This window comes from Chaetodon trifascialis, chromosome 17 (genome assembly GCF_039877785.1).
Source record: "Chaetodon trifascialis isolate fChaTrf1 chromosome 17, fChaTrf1.hap1, whole genome shotgun sequence".
Taxonomy (NCBI): Eukaryota; Metazoa; Chordata; class Actinopteri; order Chaetodontiformes; family Chaetodontidae; genus Chaetodon; species Chaetodon trifascialis.
In genome coordinates this window covers 7428321-7451806 of record NC_092072.1, presented here as the reverse complement: position 1 = coordinate 7451806, position 23486 = coordinate 7428321, and the positions used below count along the sequence as shown (strand labels likewise).

The following is a 23486-nucleotide window of genomic DNA, read 5'->3' as shown; positions in this document are numbered from 1 at the left end:
AAAGGCTTGACCTGCATGAAGCTGGATCTCATCTCCGAAAAGGAAGTAAGTCAGATGGCCTCGGGTGAAGACAAGCGCCGGCGAAATCCGGCAAAAGGCAGAGAAGTTAAAGCTCCTTCCTCCACAAGCAGGACAGCCGCCGCAGGAGGCCTGAGTCACTGTAAAATCCAGTTAAATAGGTGCTCTCTCAGTGGAAAACCTGTCAGAAACTGTGTCTTCTGAAGGGTTTAAAGCTCTGATGGGCACCGCGGACCAAAACACTCGTGTCCTGCAGCTGAATCTGCTGACAGAGCGAGCAGCCTTCTCGAAGCGGTCCCGGGTCTCGTTAGAGGGACGCACAGCGTGGCTGAGGGAAGGTGGTGAGCTGCTGTGCTGTGCGTGACTTGCAGAGAGAGACTCTTTCCTCGCTGCCCACCACCCGCTCTGAAAAACAGGGGGGAGGAGGAGGGAGAAGAAAAAAAAAAAAAAGAGAGAGAGAGAGAGAGAGAGAGAGAGAGAGAGAGAGAGAGAGAGAGCTCAGGGAAAGTCCCAGTGACGTTTCCCTCTGCATCCTCCCATCATCCCTCTGGCGTGTTTCCCTTCGTCTCTTTCCATTTTTACATCCTCCTCTCTGCCGTCCTCCTCTGTCATGGCGTCCCTGCCTCCTTCCACACCTCCACCTTTCTGTTTATCAGCCTGGTTAATTAGTCTGGCAGTTCTGCAAAGCTACAGCAGGCTGCTCTCTGTTTTCACTGTTTCCACCTTTAACTGTGGACACACTCCCCTCGGATTCGGCTCTATTTTGCTGGTATCATTGTTTATGTTTTATTGTGTCATTATCAGATTTTTTCTTATTGTTTGTTTGTTTTGTTGCACATTGCTATTTTCACTCATAGCACTTATGGCTTCGCATACAAGCTGTTTTCTTGATAAAGTCATCAAGCTCTTCCTCTTTTCTTTGCCATCCATCTCTCTTCTGTCTCAGTGCAGTAACTGTCTTCTTCTCTTCACTCGTTCCAGCCTGACAGTCTTCCTTTTAATTGACTCCAATCTCATGTTTGATTCATTCTTCCTCTCTCTTCCTCCGCCCTCGCGCTGTCATCTGTCATTGTGCCTTCCATTCACCCCTCCCTTCCCTCGTCTTCCTCATTCATGCCATCCTCCATTCTGTTTCATCGCCGTCTTTCTCCTTAACCGTCTCCTCATGCATTCGCAGGGCTTTCCCACCTCCAGCCTGTTCTCTTTTGTTGCTCTCGCTGTGAATACTTCTCAGTTTCTTTCTCTTTGCTGCCTCTCTCTCTCTCTCTCTCTCTCTCTCTCTCTCTCTCTCTCTCTCTCTCTCTCTCTCTCTCTCTCTCTCTCTCTCTCTCTCTCTCTCTCTCTCTCTCTCTCTCTCTCATCTCTCTCTCTCTCTCTCTCTCTCTCTCTCTCTCTCTCTCTCTCTCTCTCTCTCTCTCTCTCTCTCTCTCTCGTCATCAGGGGAGAGTGTGGGCGTCTGCAGGAGGCTTAGATAGGGCGAGTGTGATCATGCTCCCACTTCAAAGACTTTTCCTTCTCGGTTCGAACAGGCTAAACTTGGAGGGCTTGTCCTCCTTCACCCGCCGTCCTCTCCATCTCCTATCATCATCACGTCCATCTTCTTTTTATTTCTTTTCTGTTGAAACACCATCTAAGAAGCAGTGTGGGGGGGGGGGAGTAGCGCAGAGTGTATGGAACTCAACTCCTGAACCTTTTTGCTGTGAAATCATTCCCCGACAGAAGTGTCCTCTTTCTAGCTCTACCTTTGAAGTGTCTGTGTTACAGTAAAGTGGATTTCCCCTCCTCCGCCTCCTCCTTTGGGCACCGTCAACAGAGAAAAAAGGTAAAATTGTAACCTGCACGATTAGTCATCGCCAACACAGAGAGGCCAGCTTTGTGGTGCAAATTAATTTTTTTTGTCTCCACCCAGCTTGGACCAGATTGTAATTAGTGGGATGTGTTTCCACCTGCTTTGCTGCTAAACTTGACCCTGAAGTCTTAAAGGGACAGTATCCCTTTTATGCTGTATGGAATTAGACTGTAGTATGAATTTGGGGCATGCTGTAAGAGCATAACTTCAAGAAATTCACCAAGAAATGTCTTTCGTCCTAATTATAGCAGTGCCTCTGTCACACAGTGCTGCTTCAAGGGTCAGCATGCTTCTTCAGAGACGTCTGTCGGACGGCTGATGTCCTTCTGTGACTTTCTAGAAACCCACAACTGGACATTCACACCCATTTCACACAGTGATTGTTCAACTGTGCAGAGGTGAGAATGGAGCAAAGGTTTCAACTTCTGTCTCTCAGCCAGCTGCCTTTTCAATACTGACCCAACTATTTCCTGTGTGCAACACTATGGATGTCTTCCAAGAGATCCCCTCATCTAAACGATCTCCACCCTCTGGTGTCGCCATTCAGACACTTTTAACTTCCAACGTGGTTGCAGAACATGTTGGAGGAACTAGCTGTGAACATGTATAGTGAAAGTGTCAATATGATCAGTGTGCTGAGGGTTGATATAAGAGAGAAAATGTGAGGAAGTCATGCAAACTGATGTACACCCCTCGACTGTGTCTTTAAATCAAGCTTAGTGAACGAGTTTAAAGTTACATACTGATGACAAGCTGTGAAACTGACAGCAAATACAGCATATGGAAGCGTGATGAAATGCATGCATCCACAGTATACATTCAATGTATTTTTTTAGTGACAAATTAATTATTTTGTTGGTAAAATAATAAGAATAATTTTGACTTTTCTGCACCAATGAAATGGGAGAGCAGCACACTTTAAGCGTGTGAGTCTCTCTTGTGATTGGACCCTGACACCCCGTCTGTCCAGCACTGTCACGCTGCTACTGAAGTATCAGTGTCCCGCCTGTTCGCCTCTGACCTCGCTCTGATCGTAAGTGGCATTTTCACTGGCAGGGCCACACGTGTTTTGTCACTCCCAGGAAACCCTCAGGCAGCCGCGTCTGCATGTGCAACACTAACAATCATGTCAAAAATCACTGAAAAACACCTCCTGTCCAATTTGACATTTAGTCGCTTCATAATCGCTGAACGTCCACACCCTGTCTGCGCGCTTTATGCTTATCCGGATCACTGTCTGCAGGAGCAAGATATTCCAATAAATTGACGGTTTCATAACTAAAGTATAACAACTGGGTGTGTTTGTCGAGCTCCACGTCCTCTGTTAAATGTCAGCTCTGTTTGAGTCAACATGCAGGGAGCTACTGAACAGCTTCTCAGGGCTTCCATTGTGGCTCCTGTTTGGCATTTATCCCAAAGCTACAGCTTATTTTTATTTTTTTTTTTGCACCCATCATTTTATATTATACATACAAGTGTTGACTTTACTAATAACGAGGTGACAGCGCTGAGAATAGGGCTGAACTTCACTTTGTGACGCACCGCTTTCAGTGTGTTGCTGCTGCTGGGCTGAACAAAGCTAAGGCCGCTTTAAAGCTCAAAGCTCGCTTAAGACACGTGACAAAGAGGAGGTCAAGCAGCCTTAAGTGAAATGTGTCAGCCCAGACCGAGAGCAGACAACCCCACCCAAACAAGAAACTCCTAAAATCCACACATGAATCACCTGGGTGTCACATTCGTCTTTCAAAACAGTGACTTTCACTGAAAGGCGACGGGTTTGCAGCTGTGTAACAAGACCTGTAGTCATTTTTTAAACGTTAATTAGAAGCTTTAAAGGCATTTAAATGGTAGCAGATGTCTGAGCAGACTGTGCTGCATTAACTGCTTGGTCTCAATTTAGGACATAAAAGTCTAAAAACATTTTGTGCAGAGAACGACAGCTCACACACAAGACTGGGCCGATGATTAGCATTAGGTTGTAAAGCTATTAGCATTAGACCTTCTCTCAGGTACCGAGAAGCAGATATACGACACAGCAACACACCACACAGAACTGCCACAAATAAAGCTCAGGATCAGACGTGCACCTGAATGAGAAAGAACATCAACGCTGTGCCAGAATGAGACTGGCAAAAAAAAGAGGCAAACAGGGCTGAGATGTTGAGTTTCAGTGCCTCATGTATAAATCATACTGAGCAGTTCCATCAGAAGAGCACCTAATGAGAGGATATACAGTACAGACACAGTGGTTAGGAGCTCACACACACACAAAGATGAAAGAAACCGTACGCCATCACACTTGGTGGTGAGTCATCCTGCGGCCAGCGTGTGTTAAACGCGGAGCAATCTATGAGTAAAACAACATTACTGCAGCTACATTTTGGGACACTAAAAGCAAACCAATAAGACGCCGCTGTTGTCGACTAATCCAACCACCAAGCTGCTTTAAAATGAGCTGTACCCTCAGTGTGTCTGGTCCCACCCAACACACTGATACATCAAAAAGCAAGTAAGGCTGTTCATCTGGTGAACAGCTGCATGGTTAAAACTACTGTGGGATAACGTTGGAATAAGAGGTTCGTCCCATTCTGCCCACATAATTAACATCTTGGTGGGATGCAAGACCGGCCTCACCCAAGGCCGCTACACCTGGCAGTTCTTGCAGCAGTGCTGGAAAGCCGACGGACAAGCGTGAACGCCCTTCCTCCCCCACCACCCTGTTGGCAATCAACACCATTTGTCTGGGAGGGTGATGGGCAAGCCAGCCTCACCACCATAAGACCAGACACTGGGCAGCTGGGCAGCGCACAGGACCGGAAGCTGATGGCAGACTTGGGCAAGAAACACTGCTTCCCAGCTGAGATCGCATCCACCAACTTGCGACCAGACCTTGTTCTGTGGTCAACCTCAAGCTCGTCTACATCATCGAGCTCACAGCGCCCTGGGAGAGTGCAGCAGAGGAGGCCTACGAACGGAAGAAGCATGAGGTAGGCGGAACTTGCAGCCGAGGCGCACCAACAAGGCTGGAAAGCGAAAGTGCGCCCAGTGGAAGTAGGCTGCAGAGGGTTCGTAGCCACCTCAACATCCAGGCTACTCAGGGAGATGGGAGTGCGAGGGAAGGCCCACCAGCAGGCAGTCAACGACCTCTCCAGGGCTGCTGAGAAGGGGAGCCAGTGGCTGTGGATGAGGAGAAAGGACTCTGCCTGGGCCTTCAAGTGAGTTGATGGCATCTAGGGAGTGAACCTGGGACAGTGGGATTCACTGCTGTGCCCTCTGGAGGTGTCGTGGGCCTATGAGCGAAACACCCAAAAAGGAGGGCGCCCACTTGACGACCCAAAGGACGCCATCACTCAATTGACCACCCCACAGAGTCTCACCGGTGCAGCGTGTATTTTTTTGGAGGAATAGCAACATCTCGTCCTACACAATAGATCTCATACACACGCCAGCACCACATACATCTACGGTCATGTTGTACCGTAGCTTTTGCAGAACAGTGATTTTCTGCAGCTCCTGCCTGAATAATGATCAAATGAGGCAGCAAGTGATGCCAACTCGCTCTAAAAGTTAGGCTTAACCTAATATGTGGTACACGCGGTAATCACACACCTTTCCATTCTGGCACTCCTGTTCTTCATCAGAGGGTGATGGAAGTCTCTGCAGAACTGTTCTTTCTCTGACATGAAGTGTAGAGAAAACCAAGAAGTGAGAAACTTTCCACGTCAGACGTCTTTGTCTCAGATCTTTGAGAGAGATTAAAGCAACAAAGACACCTTGCAGTTCAGAGCAATGAACTTCACGAAGCCTCACTTCTCACCAACAGCACGGCATCACAGGACAGAGTTCTGACGTTCTATAGGCAAAAAACTAATCATGGAATTCATTAACTCAATGCCCAGTTAATCGATAATTAAAGCAAGCCACACAAACATTACTAAATGTCTTTGTGTGTGCGTTTCATGCCAGTTGTTCTGCGAGAAGTTTTGATCTAAAACACTAAGTCTGTGACGTCTCCAGCAGAAGTGCAGAAGGAGACAAAGCAGAGAGAGTATTTTCCAGCAGGCAGATGTCATTTCCAATTTCCCAAAGTAAATCTCAAGTTCAATAAAGAGAGTGGATTACAGAGCAGAGAGTGAGTCATGGGTTGATATTTTCCACCCTGAGCTAAGACCTGAGAACACACAGCTCTTTATTTGATGTTTTCACTCCGGGACTGACAGGATCTTTACGCCTGTTAATAAGACTTGAAAAACTGAGGCACCATCATGTAAATGTTCTTCATTACTTTGGCAGTTTAGAGCAAAATCTTCTTCTGAATGAATCTAATATTCTTAATTTAACTCAAATAAGCATTTAAGTTCACTGTTTTGTTGAAAGCTGCAAGCTGACCCCATGCTGGTCTAAATCAGACACGATGTTATTGCCACTGTTAGTGTTACAGTTACTCTTGATTTCACATGTAAATCTCTCTGGCAGTGTAACACACTAATACTGCAAACTGAATCAAACAGAAAAGGAGCTGCACGCCACACTTTGCTGCCCTCTGCTGGAATAAAGAAGAAACAATAATTTAGATGTAGAAAGTTTTCTCTTTTACCAAAGGATTTCCACCTTTCTATGTTTTTATAGCACGAAAAAGAAAACTGTGAGTAAAAACGTGCAAATATGAAACAAAATCTACTTTTAATCGACACACATGGACATCAGAAAGAAAGGACTCCTAATCTGCCTTTTCTGTTAATACAGAACTGACGGAGGTCTGTCATTAACTTTCTGTTTTCCAGCAGCAGCTTCTATTCGCACTAATACTGTTGACGAGTCTAATATGTTGGAAGGAAGTGCACCGGTGCTGCAAATGCATTAAGCAGCTGATTTCTGCAAGCACCAGTAATTTTTCTTCCATTTTCCCACAGTCACACTCTGGCCCTGTGCTTCCTTCTTGTTGCCTGCATACTAGGAGTGAATATCAAACGCGGCCGCGGTGCTAAATAATTCAAATAGCAAACCTTTATTATTCTGGGTTAATGTATTTTCTGCCTCGCGTTCAAGACTAGTCACGACATTAATGGAAAAATGGTAAACTGGCAAACAACTAGGCTTAGAAACTGGAGATTAGATGCTTGAGCAGTACTGGAAGTGAACATTTTTGTCCATCATTTAAGGACATCTGACCAACAAATAGTGCAACTGGAACTAAACAAGAATATTTCATTTAAACCATTAATAATGCAAGAACCGTCTCTTGTTTCTAGTGCTGTCTGCTTTCTAAAGATATATAATACCAAACCTCCTGATTCAGTGACCCAAAGCATTGTGCAGTTAACTCTATGTGCATTGTGTTTCCCCACCACAAGATGGCAAAATAACCATCTCACCAGATCCGCTGTTACCCTGTCAAACAGCACACGAGATAAATGATTACACCCTCAATCTCTGCCCCCCTTTATCTAAATATCAGCTTTAGTGTGTCAAAGTTTCAGACAATCAACTCAAGAGGAATCTCTCAACCCTCCCATCTCCTTCACGCTTTCAATCGCTCTGACTGGACGGGGAGTAATCAGATGGATGACGGTGCGGCATCTCATTAAAAGATAAATAAACATCAGTGTCGAGCTGGACTAATGCGCCTTGGCAATCTGCATTGCATCTGCTCCATCTCTCTGGCCGCCGTCTTCAAACGCAGGCCACAGCATCTTTGAAGGCTCTAATGAAATCTGGTTCGAGCTGCAGGGCAGAGCCGAGAAACAGGCGGGAGGGAAGTGCAGAACATTACAGAGCGGCGATAGAGCGCAGTGAAAAGTCTACATGTTTCGACGCAAAATGAGATGTCGAACCTACAGAGAATTTCTGTGTTGTGCTGACAGTTGATTGGTTTACAGTACAGACACTGTTTAAACAACTCAGAGGCCTGACAACTTTTTGACAAATAACATCTAATTTACTGCACTTGATTAGCTAGAATACAATTTATTTTAACTCATGAGGTGTCAAGAAAGGCAAAGAAACAAGTCCTTTTGCATTCCTTTGCAAGATATTACCAAAGCTACACGGTGTCCACGATTGTTTGTATGCAAATGATGTGAAGAAAAGAAGTTTTCACATGATTTGCAGATGAACAGTCAGAGGAATTACACCGTGGTGCAGAAGCTTACGGTTGAGTTTGATGGCCTGTATTTTTTTCTGACAGAATAATAAGAAAAAGGAATAAATCATGAGGAGCATCATGATATATAATAAGTGCAATCTTTTTTGGTTAAACCTGTTTCATTTTATCTTCTTCTCCAGGCCCCTGATGGTCTTTTTTACAGTTCCCTCAATGTCTTCTTTATGGCAGGCATATTTTCGTATTACTCATTAGTGGAGTACAGTATCCTACTGTAACAGCACACTGTGGTGGGCAGAAACACACTGACAGTGGCAGGAATGTCAGTGCAGATGGTTGGCCGAGACCCCCTGAATCATGACTGCCATAATACTGTCTGAAATGTCTTTAAAGGTGCCAAATCACTATTATGGGCTGCCTTCCATTCTCTGCTCTTAATTGTGTGCTATGAAGTATGCTGAACAGCTTGACAATTAGCTGTAAATGGGTTGACAGAGCAACGCCTTAATACCCATTTCACACTCATATGTCAATAGAAAATGATCATTAACATGACATATTACATCTCTGTGCGTCGAGATTAGACCGCTGCCAGCACAGCTAAGTCCCTCGTGGCAGTTAGGCAGGGCGTCGATTCACTGCTCCCATCAAGGGTAAAAAGTCCCTCCCTGCCCTGCATACCTTGTTTTGTGGTTAAACCAGTGTCATCGCATTATAAGATGTGACATGAGTGTTTACCAGGCTGTTCCCTTCACAACAGAGACTTGTGACAAGCAGTGAAAGAAGTGTAACGTTTGACAAAAAGGCTATTACGAGCAGGCGTGGCAGCTAATGCTGCTGAGATGATACTTGCCCCATTAATCTTCATCTTGTTATTCACAGCTGAGGATTCCATTATTATGCTGTGTTCGAATAATAGGATGACAGTTTCAAAGATCAATGCGATTCATGTCACAGAGGTGTTACAGGAAATCGATCTCTGTTTACATGACGCTCACACTTCGCTGATGGTGAAGAGCGACAGCTGTCATGACGTGACCGTCCATATGAGCCACCTTCCTCTTCTCACATCCTCTCCACCTGGTTTGCATACTTACTACAGATTATGATTCCATACATTTACAGTTTGCTGTCTTTTCACTGTGGGCTGCACGGAAAATAAAAACATTATACCAAAATGACTTAGTGTAGGAGGGGTGACTCTGGAACCACGTCCCTGCTGTTTGATTTCATGCTGATGTTTTACAGAGCTGAAAAATCCACTGTAGCATCTCATTTATGTTCCCAAGGTGTCCATGGGAACAAGGAAAATACACCACCAAAAATCAAAAAGCAAAACACAAGACACGGAAAATTAGCTGCTTCTGAACAAACATATCTTTTATAACAATAACGCAATATGTTTAATTTATGTAGCAGTTTACAAAGAGCTTCATATGGATTGTCCTTTGAAGGTAATAATCAGTGGTTTAACTCTGTTATTAAAGCTGCAGTTGGCAACAACTTTTGCTATCAATTTAACAACTAACCATACACAGAGTGAAACCTTCCGCCTCGGATCACTCCACTAAGCCCTGCCACCAAATCCACAAGTTCAAACCACAGCAGGAGTCGGTTTCCCTGCAAAACCTCAAGCCTCATAGGGTCCACTCTGCACAACGCGAACCTCGCCAAGACCCCGGTCCCTCACGCTGCGACTCATCTTCTCAAAGACGCCCCTCCACCACTTCCCCACTGTTTGTCATCATGCCTCTTCGCCACTTGTTGATACAAGCACCACGGTATCGAACATAATGAGCCTGAAGCTCCGTGTGGAGCTGCACCACAGCTCTGGCATGTCTGCTTACCATTTGAGGCAGAAAGCAATTAAAGCACCAACTTCTCACCCTCTAAGCTTCACACTTTCATCCACCCCTCTTTCTCTCCATCCAACTGAAACACATTTGCGTCAGGGTCACCTGGCCTGTTTCTCCTGTCACTGATGCAGGGTGGTCCGGACAGTTAGACGGCCCCTCTCTGCAGCAGGCAGGCAGGAATTCATAGAGCCCCCTTCTGGGATCAGCTCAGTTCTAGCTCTGTACTGTGTGACCCACTTATTTGACAGCAGCTCTGTTAAAACTTTCTGAAAACCAGTGCTTCCCCTGCTGGGCAACAAGGGCTAACGTCACGAAAGTGAAGCAGAAACTGCATCATCATCACGGACACTTTTGTTTCAGTCCACTGGCACACAGAGGAAGTTTGTGAATTAGGAATGAATGAATGGTTTATTTCATTCACATTTTTCATACCATTTTACATCTTGTAAGTAGCTTTTTACTTTTAATTAACTTCACTGAAGCAGGAAAATCACCTTACAGAGGTTTGAAAAGACAGGTAATCCATCACAGTAAATATGTAGTCAGCTTCATTGTTTTAAGAGCAACACTGAGGGAAAATGTCTTTGTTGGTGCCTTCAAGGGCTTTTGGAGAGCCTGACATCAAATACTTGAGACTTCGCTGCTGATCAGCAACCTATTTAATGCAAGAAAATGGCCAATGCACGTAAGCCTTTTTAAAATTGTGTTTGTGCTTGGTTATTGTTCATTCTCTGAGTTGAATATTTTAAATACAAAGCTGACAATTTTAATGCTTTTTTTTTTTTTTTTTTGCGGTCTAGCGAAAACCAAGTATCTCCAAAGGCAGCGTCGTGTGACACTTAAGTAACTTTGAGTCCAAAAAAAGTGGTGAAAGGTTAAATGTGATGGATGACCTACTTTAAGGTCCAACTGCCCTCTTGCAGTAACAATTAATGGTAACAATTCAGTGTTGTTTATTTCCGTCTATTGACAGAACCGTTTACGTTTATGCTACACTATATAAACGATACGGCGCTAGAGAGCTAAAATTCTCGTTAATCGATCGTTGAAAACTTTTTGAAGATAGAATCGCAGCAGGAGGCACAGTAAACGCCAACAGCAGCCAAACAACTGTTCTTAAAACTGAGGTAACATTGAGGCAACTCACCGAATCCGTCTCTCTGTGATCCACAGATCGATAAAACTCCAAAAAAAAAGGGGGTCTGGTAACATCAGCAAAGTCCAGACGATCGACTGCAGTAAAAATATGTAGTCCAAAACACGATAATAATCCACAGAAAGATGTTTTGTTTTCTGCTTTCAAATTAGTAGCTCACTCACTCTTCTTCAGCTTGCCCTCTGCGATTTTGCCGTTACAACTTCCGGAAACGTTAACAGATTTCAACTGACACCTCACTTGACCAATCACAGTCCTCGTGAAGCCTAGCAACCAGAAAAGCCAATAACAGTGAGTAGAGCAGACACGCCCCTTTTCTTCTGGCGTGAGATCGAGCCAATCGCAGCCGACTTTGCAGATGAATTGAATGGCCAATGAAATTCTGAACATGCTGATACATTCACGGGTTTTCTACTGCTCCAGTCACCTTAAATCAAGGTATTCAGTGCTAACAGGGATATTCACACAAATTTGAAGTGCTAAATATATAAAATGGCCTCAAAATAAACATATATAGCCAAAATATAGATTTAATAGATTAAATACAAATGTGGATGGCCAAAATTAGAGAAAACATAAAAATATTCAGTTTCTGTGGTAGTGTTATCTGTTTTATATTTAGCTTGGACTAGGATAAGGCTTCATGCTGTGTTCCCATTGTGTTTTCCAGCTAATATGTTCCAGATATGTACATTGCACATCCCAGTTTAAACACTAGATGTCGCTGTCATTTTGAACAACTAGGAAGCCCTGTCATTGCACTTGCACAGTTTGAACATGAAAGTTTTGGCTCCATTTCCACAACTGCTTGACCTACAATGACTGATGAAAACATTTACTTACCATTTATTTGATTAAACACGGCCAAACCAAAAATACAGAAGATACTGTCTTTGCTTAATTTGCAAGGAAGTCATTGCAGTGATGAATGTTGATATTGAGTATGTTAGAAGACACCATAGAGATAAAAATTAGTCCCATGCTTTGAATATTCGCACAAATCACGAGCAGAAAACCAAACAACTGACACCTACCCTGTTAGCTCAACAACAGCAACCAACAAAATACAAGAAAATACTGCAATAACCATCTATGAGGTAACCCTGCTTATCATCCAGCCCAGAAAAACCCTGGCAACTTTATGAGTGCCTCATTAGTGGCTGAAATAAAGTGCCCAGAGGAAATGCAAGAATTAAACCACAAAGAACAAAAAATCCTGATGTCCTACTTCCTTACACTTTGCTGCATGGATCTGCAACCTTGGACTTGGAAGCATGAGCAAAATGAGCAAATGTAAAATTATTTTCTTTATAATCCAACCAACCCCATCAGAAACACCCTCCCAGTTAGAAATCAAAGTATACAATATTTCCGTTTCAATATTTCCTAGCTTAATCGTGCAGTCCTATGGTGGTCTCAGTCCCACATGTGAGACACCATGAACTCAGATTTCTTACAGACATAGACCAGACAGCAGAGGTGATATCTGACAATATGATGTAATGTTTCTCACCTCAGCACCATGGGACAGACTCCTTTTCCTGAGGGCCGGGGAGGGCTCGGCTGATCGTAGAGGAGTCAGACCTCCGTTCTTCATCAACTCCCCTGAGGGCGACTTTGGTACAGTCCACACAGGAACACCATCTGAAAAAGGACAAGGCAGCGTCAGAGCCGACTGTGGCTTTTACTGAACAGTGAGGAAGAGATATTGGGGATTTATAATATGATTTGTACTGTGGATCCAATTCTATTAATGCTTGATATTGGGGTGGATAAAACTGATAAGAGGAATCAAAGCGGGACTAGAGAGAACTCATCACACTCTATATCCTATATATTTCTGGCAGTCAACATAGAGATTCTCATGAATAGTACTGAACTGAGGGTGTGGGATTGACAGAGACTAGACAGGAAATTGTGTGTGTTCTTGTGTGTCTGAATTTAATATTTGTTCACTGTTATATGCTGGCCTGTTGTGTTCACTCAACTCAGGTAAGACGCACAGAAATGATTAGAAACACTATTCATTTTGACACCGACCAACAAACACAATGTTCTGCAGATATATTATAAATCTACATCGTGTACAGTCTGTCTCATACTGTTTCTGAGCCTTGAAACAATTTCATGCCAGTCATTGCACGCATTTAAAAATTAATATATAATCTGGAAGTACTGCTCTATCTTCACCTACAGAGGATAGAGTGGCAGAGGTGATGATTCAACTTGACGGACTTTTTTAAGGCTATAGTTTGCAGTGCTGTTCAGCAAAATCCCTTAAAAATCAGTCAACTCTTTGTTTTTGCTTGTGCCATTTTTCTGTCTTTTGGAAAACACTGTCAGACTTTTGAGGCTTTCCCTCAGACGATGTTAACATGCTATATTAGGCAGGTATGACATTTACCATCTACCATTTGCTAATTAGCATTAAACACAAAATAGGGCTGAGACTGATGGGAATAAGTAACTAATTAATCTTGAATATGTGTACCTTAATACAACCAACCAAGGTTTTGGACGAACTGAACTTTTGACCTTATGATGGTACTCGAGGAAAAGGAGATCAAAGTTATTCAGACTCATCCTCTGGGGACTGGGGAATGTCCGTGCCAAATATTGTGCCAATCTATCAAGTAGATGCTGAGATACTCCTCAGGGTGACTGAAAACTTTAACCTGCTTGTGGCACCAGAGGGAAAGTCAGGGATCACCAGGTCAGGCTCATCCTCTGGGGATCATGAACATCTGTACAAAAGTCATAAATGATGAGATATTTCAACTGGACAGAAGTTTTGGACCGACCAACTGACATCGTCATCTCTAAAGATATGTTGTTAGCACGGATAAAATTTCAGACAGCTACACCAGTTCAGATTTATACAATATTACAATGTAAAAAGAAGGAAAAATGGGTATTATATAGTGAATATGTTGTATTATCATTTCATAAAATTCTGCCGTCCAATTTTTCTTAACATCAATTTGATTATATTAGGAGTGACTCTGTATATTTGTCTTACTTTTTCAATATTGTCATATTCATTTTAATCTTCTCACTCAGCCCTACCTCAGGGAATCACTTATATTAAAGCAGCTTCAGTCTAAATTACAGTTACAACCTTGTGTAATGTGGTAAGGTTAAAAGTCTCATGACTCACACTTAACTTAAAATACTGACTAAAAGGCTCCTCACTGGAAATCTGCTTAACAACACAATGAACTACAGCTTCAAAAACAGACATCAAATTCAGTCACCACCTCTCACAACCCTCTAACATTGTGCTTCACCAAATCTGTATTTAATGCAGGACTATTGCACTGATCGAATTTTGTGTCTCCTGTATGTATGAACAGACCCATCGGAAAAACAAGCTACGATTTTTCTCTTTTAAAAGCTCCTTACACACACCACAGTGGTAGATCCCATTTCAAAGTACAGCTAATGGAGCAGGACCACAGGCCCTTCTCATCTCAAGTCCCAACACTCAAATTGGGTTAAAAGTCTAATGCACCAAGAGGCCGTTCTTTGATATCCATTAGTGAGAAGCAAGCTGTGCTGACACAAGTCGACATGCCGGTGAGGCTGAGGCGAGCCCGTCTCGACAAAATCTGCTGAAATAGCCCTCAGGCCAGGCCAAACTGACAGTTTGACTGACAGGAACCTGAAAAGTGTTAGTGAACCTCCTCCTACGATACTCGACTCCCATACAGCGCAGACATGAGCAGGGGTGGCTCTGCCTGAAGGCGAGTGAGATGTGAGAAAGTTGTAAATACAGTGAAAATTGAATTTTTTGAAAAGGCTATTCTCGAGACATTTGGAGGTTAATAGATTCCTGAGAGTTCATTTCAAGATAGAGTTGTTTTCTGGAAATAGTTCATGTGTTTATGCTGGTAGTAAGTTAGTGGCTTACTAACACAATTTATGACAGATCTACTTTCGTACTTTCTCTGAGATGTCACAAGGAAGCACCAGAAGTAGAAACACCCAGGGGATGTCTGGGCCATTGGATAGAGGCATGCAGGTGAATCAAAAGGCTGTTGCAAATCAAACAGTGGAGAGACAAACATTCATGCAGTAGAAGTAGTTTCCAATGGCTTTACCTTCCATTTCTGGGCTGTGACATCGACTCAGATTTTGTGATGCTTTCACATCCAACTCTTACCCTTCATGTTCCTCTTGTCTTTTATTTTGTGTGTAAAATAGTCGATTTTCTGTCTTTATGTTAAGCTGCAAGGGGGCGCATTTGCAAAGGAAATTTCCTTTATGGATTTTCATTTCCTTAAAGGAAAATGTTCTGTGTGACAGAGACGGAGGGTTGGGCTACAAGCTCTTTATGGCAGTGACAGAGAGGAGGGGTGGGGGATCCAAAAAGAGCTAGAACGAGCAGCAAAGATCCTCCGTGACATCAGCTGATAATATTCTGTCTGGTTTGTGACTGGCAGGTTCTTGGTGGGAGTTTACAAAAATCCTTCAAGTTCCTTGATTGTCACTGCAATTACTGGAGCTGACTCAAACAAGCTGCTCTGGTTTTGTAGTAATAGGAGCCTGGAGGGACTAACGTGCCGGCCAAACTCAGTCCAACCTCATGCTTGGCTCTCTACCAAACAGTTATCTTGCCCATGCAGTGGCAAAGCTTCCCTGTGAGGGCATAACAGGACCACTCAACCAACCGACCAGCCAGACACTCCCTTTATCAGCTGCATCAAATCTGGATGCTGCCCATGCTGGTGAGCCACACTACCCATCACTCGGCAAAACCGAGGATTCTAACAAAAAACTCCTCACTGAGGTGTGGGGGGTACATGCCGGAAGCGGGGGGCAGCTGAACCTCCACAGGACTTATCAGCCAGGCAGCGGAAGGAAAGAGGTTTGTACTTGCGGCCCGGTGGTCCCACTCCACACCACCCCCTGTCTGATGAACAGGTACAGGGTAGAGTGACTGTTGGCGTAAAGAGAAGACCAACAAACTGTGAGGACCGGCAGATTGGCTGGGATCCAGCACCCACCCAAACCCAGAACCCAAAAGACCTTTCTCTAAGTTGGAGATGGAGGTTGACAACAACTTCTTGGCTTATGTATTCCACCAAACACATGCACCTGTAGGGCCTAAAAGATGGCAGCGGTCATCAGTTTGGATTCACAGCAGTTATAATGGGTACCAATGGGGACCAAGAAGTCATGAGAAAAACACGCATCACAACCATCTGTCCATTTTCCCCTGCTTATCTGCGTTTGAGGTGTTGTGACAGCAGGTTAAACAAGGTAGCCCATGCATCCTACTTCCTAGCCCTGTCCTCCAGCTTAATGGGTTCCCAAGCTTGATGGGACATTTCATCCCATAAGTATCTCGTGGATGCGTTCCAGGCTCTTCTCCCAGCTGAATGTGTTTGGAATACTTTCACAGAGAGGGGTCTCGGAGGCATTCAAATCAGTTTCCCAAACCACCTCAAGGAGCTGTTCCTACACTGAGGTCCATGCAGATGTTTGAACTCATCACCATATCTCTGAAGATGTGTTCAGACAGTAAGTAAGGTGAGTTTTAGAGGTTGCATGAACGCATACAAAGTCAGAGGAAAGACCAGAGTGGGCGAGAATAGAAGCAATTAGCATGGGGCAGCGTGAACCGAGGCAAACATGATCCATTATTATCCCAGAGATTTGCAAGTCTGCTTAATAAACCACCAAAGACAAGAAGAAAAAGGAGACTGGAGGGAAAACCAGAAAGAACTGGAGTTCCTGGTGAGTCCTGTTATCAGTCAGAGGCTGAGCGGCCACACACACACACACACACACACACACACACACACACACACACACTCACACACACACACAGTGAGTTTGTTTCTAACTAGTTTACAGCTAACATCTATACAGTTGATTCACTGGCTTTTTGAGGTGAGCAGCAGTCCAATTCACCTCACTATCTGTCTAAACACAACTTTAGGGTGAGCCAAGCACCTTGCAAAGAAAACTCATTTCTGCCGCTTGTATTGGTAATTCAATTAGTTCAATCTAATCTCCACAGAAACTTTCCAAACAACTTCTACAGCATAATCGACTTCTTCAGTTTACGTCAACCAAACTATGGAACTATGAGGAGGCAATAGTGTAACACAGAAGTAAGCCATTTAATGCTTTATTAGCCATTTTCAAGTTCACTTTAAACATCGTTTCCATGACAGGTCCAGAACAGCAAGTAAATGGACCTTGAGTTGAAATTACTTTGTCAACAAGGAAATTTTGCTGCAGGTGTTTGAGAAATTTCTCTGGGAAAAATGACACATTTTTTGCCTTAACTTGTGTGTGATTGGCATCAGTTGTTAACTGCTGTGAATCCAAACTGGCTACATCTGCCATCTTCCTCACCTTTAAGCCCACAGGCAGTGAATGTACTCAGTAGCTTTTCAATGTCAGCGTACTCCTTCAGAGCACTTTAAATCAACTCCCTTTTCTGGAGAGATTTATGCTGCTGTTGTTCTATAGCAAGTCGACTGTAAATGGATTACAGGTATAGCTCTGTTCTGGGGAAAATAGGGATTAGTCCATAACGTTTGGATGGATTTCACATTATCTTAACAGTCTATTCTTGTCCTGTATTTGGAGTCTACCTTCCACCTTTAGGAACTGTTCCCTAATCCTGATCCTTGGTGTTAGGCCAATAGAACCACCCTCAGGCTGCAAATGGTTTAAATCGAAACAACTTTATTGGATCCATAGTGATCTGGCACAGAGAGGGTTAAACATGGCAGAGGTCTGACATTTTAGGCACCAGTGTGGATTCCTTTGGCAAAGACTTAATCCTTTGGGAAGATTTAGAAGTGCATAGTATTAGTCATTATATTTAGGTTTACTCATTCACACATAAACCCTGATTTTTCTGACATGCATGTTGGGAGACAGTCTGCAATGCTTTCAAGGATTCTGTAAACAAGATTGACAGTCAATTCATGTTCATACACACAAGTTTGTACTTGGCACTACCATTTTGAGGAAATATTGGCATTTCAATGCAATTGGCGACACTGAAGAGACACAATAATGAATGGAAAACAACACAGAACAACATTTACAACCACAAACTATGACAAAAAACATAAATGGAACAAAATAAAACAATTCAACACAAATGCAACATTCAACAACATTTACTGCAAACATTGAAGTTCATGGTAGCCATTAGGCAGGGACAAGAGCCACAGTCCAGCTGCCCCAGCTGGACCTTGCCGCTGGTGCTGGGCTCTAGAGGAGGGGACTGGAAAGACAAGAGGGATGGGGGAGATGGAGGGGTCGGGGGCTCCAGTAGCAGCACTGGAATGGGGCCCAGGGCAGACTCACCGGAGGGGGCTCCATGGGCAGCGTGACTGCGGTCAGAGGCCTGTGACTGAGGTGGTGCCTGGCTGTGGCTCTGGGTCTGTTGGAGGATGTTCAGGCACTCTCCCAGGCAGCTGAGTGTGGCGGCCGATGTGGCTTTGAGCAGCAGCAGGTCCTGGTCCAGACAGGAGAGAGGGCCTCTGGTGGGTAGAGAGTCGATGGACTGGACCAGGTTTTTCTGTTGGCCCTCTGCTTGGGACATCACCTGGGGGTCAAAGGTGATGTACAGCATTAAGTCATCATTTAAAACCATAATCAACAGCCACTGAGTTACTTAGCAGTTGGTGGCATGGATGCACATGTTTGCTGGATGAGGCAATGAATTGTGTAACTGCATTTCTCGCTTGCCTCACAAGACAATATTTAACCCACAATGCAACATTAAAAACATTCCTGGTCATTGGATGGCGAGAAAATTACTATCACTACTGGTGAGTAACTTAAAGTATATAATTTAATGTAAAACAAACTGTACATTAGCAGGTCAAACCCTCAAGTATGTACTCTAAGGAACAAGAACTTCAGTGGTAAGTTACATGTCTTTGCGCTTAAAGGATGAAGCTGGTGGCGTTTTTATTTTTCTCATTTATTCAATGAAAAGACCAAGAAGCACAAAAAACATATCAGTGAGCTACACAGCTGCACTTACTGATGTTCCTTCATTATGAGAAACATGCGCACTGTAGTTCGTTTTGAGGCAATCCCACATCATAAATACTCTGTCGTGCACCAAAAGTGTATTTATCTGCAGCTGAAAATAGTCCCCCACAAATGCACTTCTCTTTGGATAAAGTTTGGTAAAAACTACTGCGCCCAGCTGTTTTTGTGAATTATTTGGCCTTTTTAGGTGATGAGACTACAGATCTGGGGCAGTTTTTGAATTTTTTATGTAGAAACATGTGTTCAGTAGGAGCCAGTGTGCTTGGGGCAGGAGGGGTGGGGGAGTCAGAAAGTACTGAGATACACAAGCACAGCTGATTTTGGTCTTCTTGTGGGATTTGTTGAAAAAAAAAAAAAAAAAACAACACAATAGCTCCAACTTAATCAATAAATGTCCATTTCACTGTTGACACATGAATTTCAGACCTAATTAGCAGGAAGCTGCTGTTTCACTGTGATAAGATGGGTCTTCAAATTCGCAAAAATAAGATTAGTCTGCCTACTTGTTAAGACAATGAGAAGCAAACTAGTTACGATTTACATTTTAAAGCTGGTTGATAATTTAATGCTGGGCTGATAATTACGGACATCGCAATATAAATGCAAATTTAGTTCTTTAAAATGTTTTCCAGTGTTAGCAAATCAGAAACAAATGCGACATCCTCCGCCATCTTGTACATCTTTTTTACAAGTGCGTAGGAAGTGATACAACACTCTGTCACCTCAGTCTTGACTGCAGGCAGCAACTGATCCACACAACCATCTGCTCATAGACGGCAGTGCCAAAAAAGAACCTGCTAAAACTCTTCAAACAACAAAAGTTCTCCCCTATGCTCCTACAGACTCACAGAACACTTCTTACTGAGATTTCTTTCTGTATGACTCACCTATCAAAGTCTAAATGTATCACAAAAAGGAAGAAGTCAGTTTTCGCTGGCGGGTGATAAGCTTCTCTCGGGGCTAATGAATCTGGGTTGTTTATCAGCCTGGAAATGTTGTATTCATTAATATTGTATGGCTTCACAAACACTCGTCCTCTGCACGCACTTCAATAGCACATCTGTCTCCCTGCATCAGTACACAGAGCTATTTTGGAGTCACTGAGAAGTGCTGCGGTGGGGTTATATGTGGCGTAGATGTTCATGCAGAGGAGGTTTATTTATTTAATTTTTTTCCTTAAACAGAGCTTGTCCAATTATTCAGCTATTTACTTGTGTCGGAACTTGAATTCCTCAGGCAGATGGAGCTCAAATTTTTGTCTCCGCTGCTTGTTATAAATAGATTTTTAGTGTTCAGCATGATGATAACCGTATCATTTCACAGTGCCCTTCAAATAATAAGGACTTGCTGTTTCCTTTCACACAGACGTTTCATTTTTTACAGCTGAAACCCTCGAGACAGATGTGTCCATTTCATGGCTGACATCATTTTTACTGCCCTTTATAAAGCCATAAAGGGCAGGATGTAAGCGGTTATTGTCTTTCTGTATTATAAGTTCCCAAATCCTTCATTACATCACGATATCATGGTTAACATTTCATGTCTAATTTTCATGTCTTACTAAAACGAATGAGCAGAAAGTGTGCTCATGTACAAACCAATGCACACTACCATAAGACTAAGGGAGATTTCAACGACAACTGAGACATTGAGCCTGACCAATACTAGACTTTTGAGACGATGAAAGGAGGTTTGATAGATTAAAAAAAAATCCAATAATGATAAGATTTGTGACAGAGATGCAGACTGACCAGGTCACTTAACATGAACATGTCAGTGTTCTCTAGTCTAATGGCATCATTATTCAGGATAGCAGGCCAGCTGAGCTGAGCCAAGCCAAGCAGTTACCAGGCTCCAGTGCTGTATCTGCTGTGAATCCAAGCTGACCTCTGTTTTGTCAGGAGCCAAAGTACAGCACTTTTTACAACCACCAACCAAACCAATGTCCACAGGGTGACAGCATCATGATTGGGTATGAAAGGGGCATCCTGGAAAGGCTCAGTCGTTCACAAGCGAGGATGGAGCGAGGTTCACCACTTTGGATAAAGGATATTACTACATGGACTCAAGAACACTTCATGTAACTGCGTCCCAACTTTTTTGGAATTGGGGTTGTAAGCAAAAAGGGACATTTTTACACAAACATGGAAGAACGGCCATAGTGGAGAGGAATATTACACTTGTGCCAAATGTAAGATAAAGTCACAGCATGTGAGGTTAGGAAGAGTAAAAGCCAACTATAACAGAAGGAATCCTCTCTCAGAATACCAGGACACACACACACACACACACACACACACACACACACACACACACACACACACACACACACACACACACACACACACACACACACACACACACACACACACACACACACACACACAGCATGCATCCAAATAAGGGTCCTTATCGTAAAACTCTCAGCAACCTAAACATCATAAATACAACTTGGCCACTTCACCACTGAAGAACCTGAGTCGCCTTTAAGTCCTCATTCAAATAGACACGCAGACGCTGAGTACGAATGTTGGTACATATCGTCCTTATATTCCAACACAAACCAGCTCATAAAGGTATTTATATACTGTACATGTAAGCTCTAGCTTTTAAATAATGTTGTGCCCTCTGTGTGACTATAGCTCATATTTGCTTGCTTGGTTTCCAAGTCGATTACACCGTTGGACATGAACATAAAAGGAACATAAAATTGCAGCAGACCTCAGTCAGTGGGCTTACAGTAATGGCAGCTCCCCCCACCACACACACACACACACCCACACACACACACACACACACACACACACACACACACACACACACACACACACACACACACAGCTCTCTGGAGCCAACAGGACCAGTGATGCTTCCAGAAATAGCCTAACCCCGGTGATCCAGCTCTGCAGCAGCGGTTTAAGAGCCCAGTGGTGCTGCTGCACTGCGAGTCGAGGCGTTTGATGAGTTCACATCAGCCGTGACAAGCAGGCTGAGGAGAGACGGTAATGTGGTCTGACTCCCAGCGCCACACATTCAGAGGAAAGACAGATGCATGCATGGATGGACAGATGGATGGGAGGTGACAGCATGACAATAGCCTGAACATCCAGTCCAAGACCTCGGCAACATATTAGCACTTAAGTGCTATCTTTTGGAGATACCAGAGTCAGATGCTGAATATTTATTTTGGAAAAATGTTACAACCTGATATTTATCAATTATTACTATCAAGGTTTCTCATACCTACAAAATCTGAGTCACACTTTAAAATGCATAAAAATACAAAATCATAAAACGCTTGTTTTGCCACCTCCATGTCATACTGGAGTGACTGTAATAACCAGGTTCCATGTAACCAGCATTCATGGTGAGATGTTTCTGAAAATTCAGATGTATCTGACTTTGTGCTTAGTATGTGAAAAGTACCTGAAAGTAAAACAAACATGGATCAAAGTCTGTCATTCAAGGTAATCAAACCCAAATTTAATATTCACAGCGTTTTCATCCTAATACACAAACATGTTCAGTTGTCAGATGACAACAATGGAGTCGTAAATATGGGAATCTTTCTGATCTCTGCTATCCATCCAGTTTAAGATTAATAAAACATTACTTCAATAATAAGGCAGTAGACTGTGAGAAATAAAACACAGCCCCTTCATTCATGTCAGTGAGGCACAGCGAGGATGCTGAAGCACAGGGAAGCTACTGTCTTACCCCACAACCAGTCGAGATGGAGGATTAAATTGCTGCCATGATCATTTTCCAGTGCTGTTAGGTGTCAAGAGTCTGATTAAGCCTTCAAACACATGGATGTGTTACTCAAACTGGATTTTACACATCACATCCAGCTTACTTGTCACAAAGAGCACCATTCAGGCTGAGAAAGCAGCTGTGTGACATCGTCTGTGGCTCTGGAGGGGGTTTCTTTCCACCGTTTGAAAAAATAACCCTGGTGATCTCATTAGGGTTGGGAACTACTTTTGTTGCAGAAAGCCTGTGTAACAAACTGGGGGCATGGAGTTTTGAAAGACATGGAAATGTATCGGACGAACAGCCTTTGAGCCAGGTGAGTGGTGGACACTTTAATCCTGTTACACAACATTGGTAGAACCCTAACAGCCGAGTCTCCCGCCTGGTGTGAGGATGGTTCACTGAGCGCTGGTGGGACGGGGATCAACGGGCAGAGCTGAGGAGGCAGATCATGTGGAGACTCACTGAGGTGCAAAGACCTCGTTCCCTCCATGACTTTGGGAAAAAAAGGCAGTGAATGCATCTGTAGCTGGGTGGGGTGTGTGTTCCAGGAAGTCCCAGAGTGGTGCTTATGATTATTATCAGGGATAGTGACCAGAGAGCATATGAGATGTACAACACAACATTCCCGATGCCGCTGTTCGACCATAAATCCACTGATAATCAGCACGCAGCAGCTTTCCGGTCTCTACTGAGTACAGTGGTGCATTAATCACAGAG

General features: G+C 43.5%; 1 protein-coding gene across 1 annotated transcript in view; it reads right to left on the bottom strand.

Annotated features, from left to right (window-relative positions):
- LOC139345443 (oxysterol-binding protein-related protein 10) overlaps positions 1 to 23486 on the bottom strand; it is a 69920-nt gene that overhangs the window by 10255 nt on the left and 36179 nt on the right. Inside the window, exons 6-7 of the mRNA XM_070984018.1 lie at positions 18318 to 18558; positions 12496 to 12626 (exon numbers count right to left, since the gene is read on the bottom strand). Of these exons, the coding sequence (XP_070840119.1) occupies positions 12496 to 12626; positions 18318 to 18558 (372 nt within the window). The remainder of the gene's footprint in view (positions 1 to 12495; positions 12627 to 18317; positions 18559 to 23486) is intronic.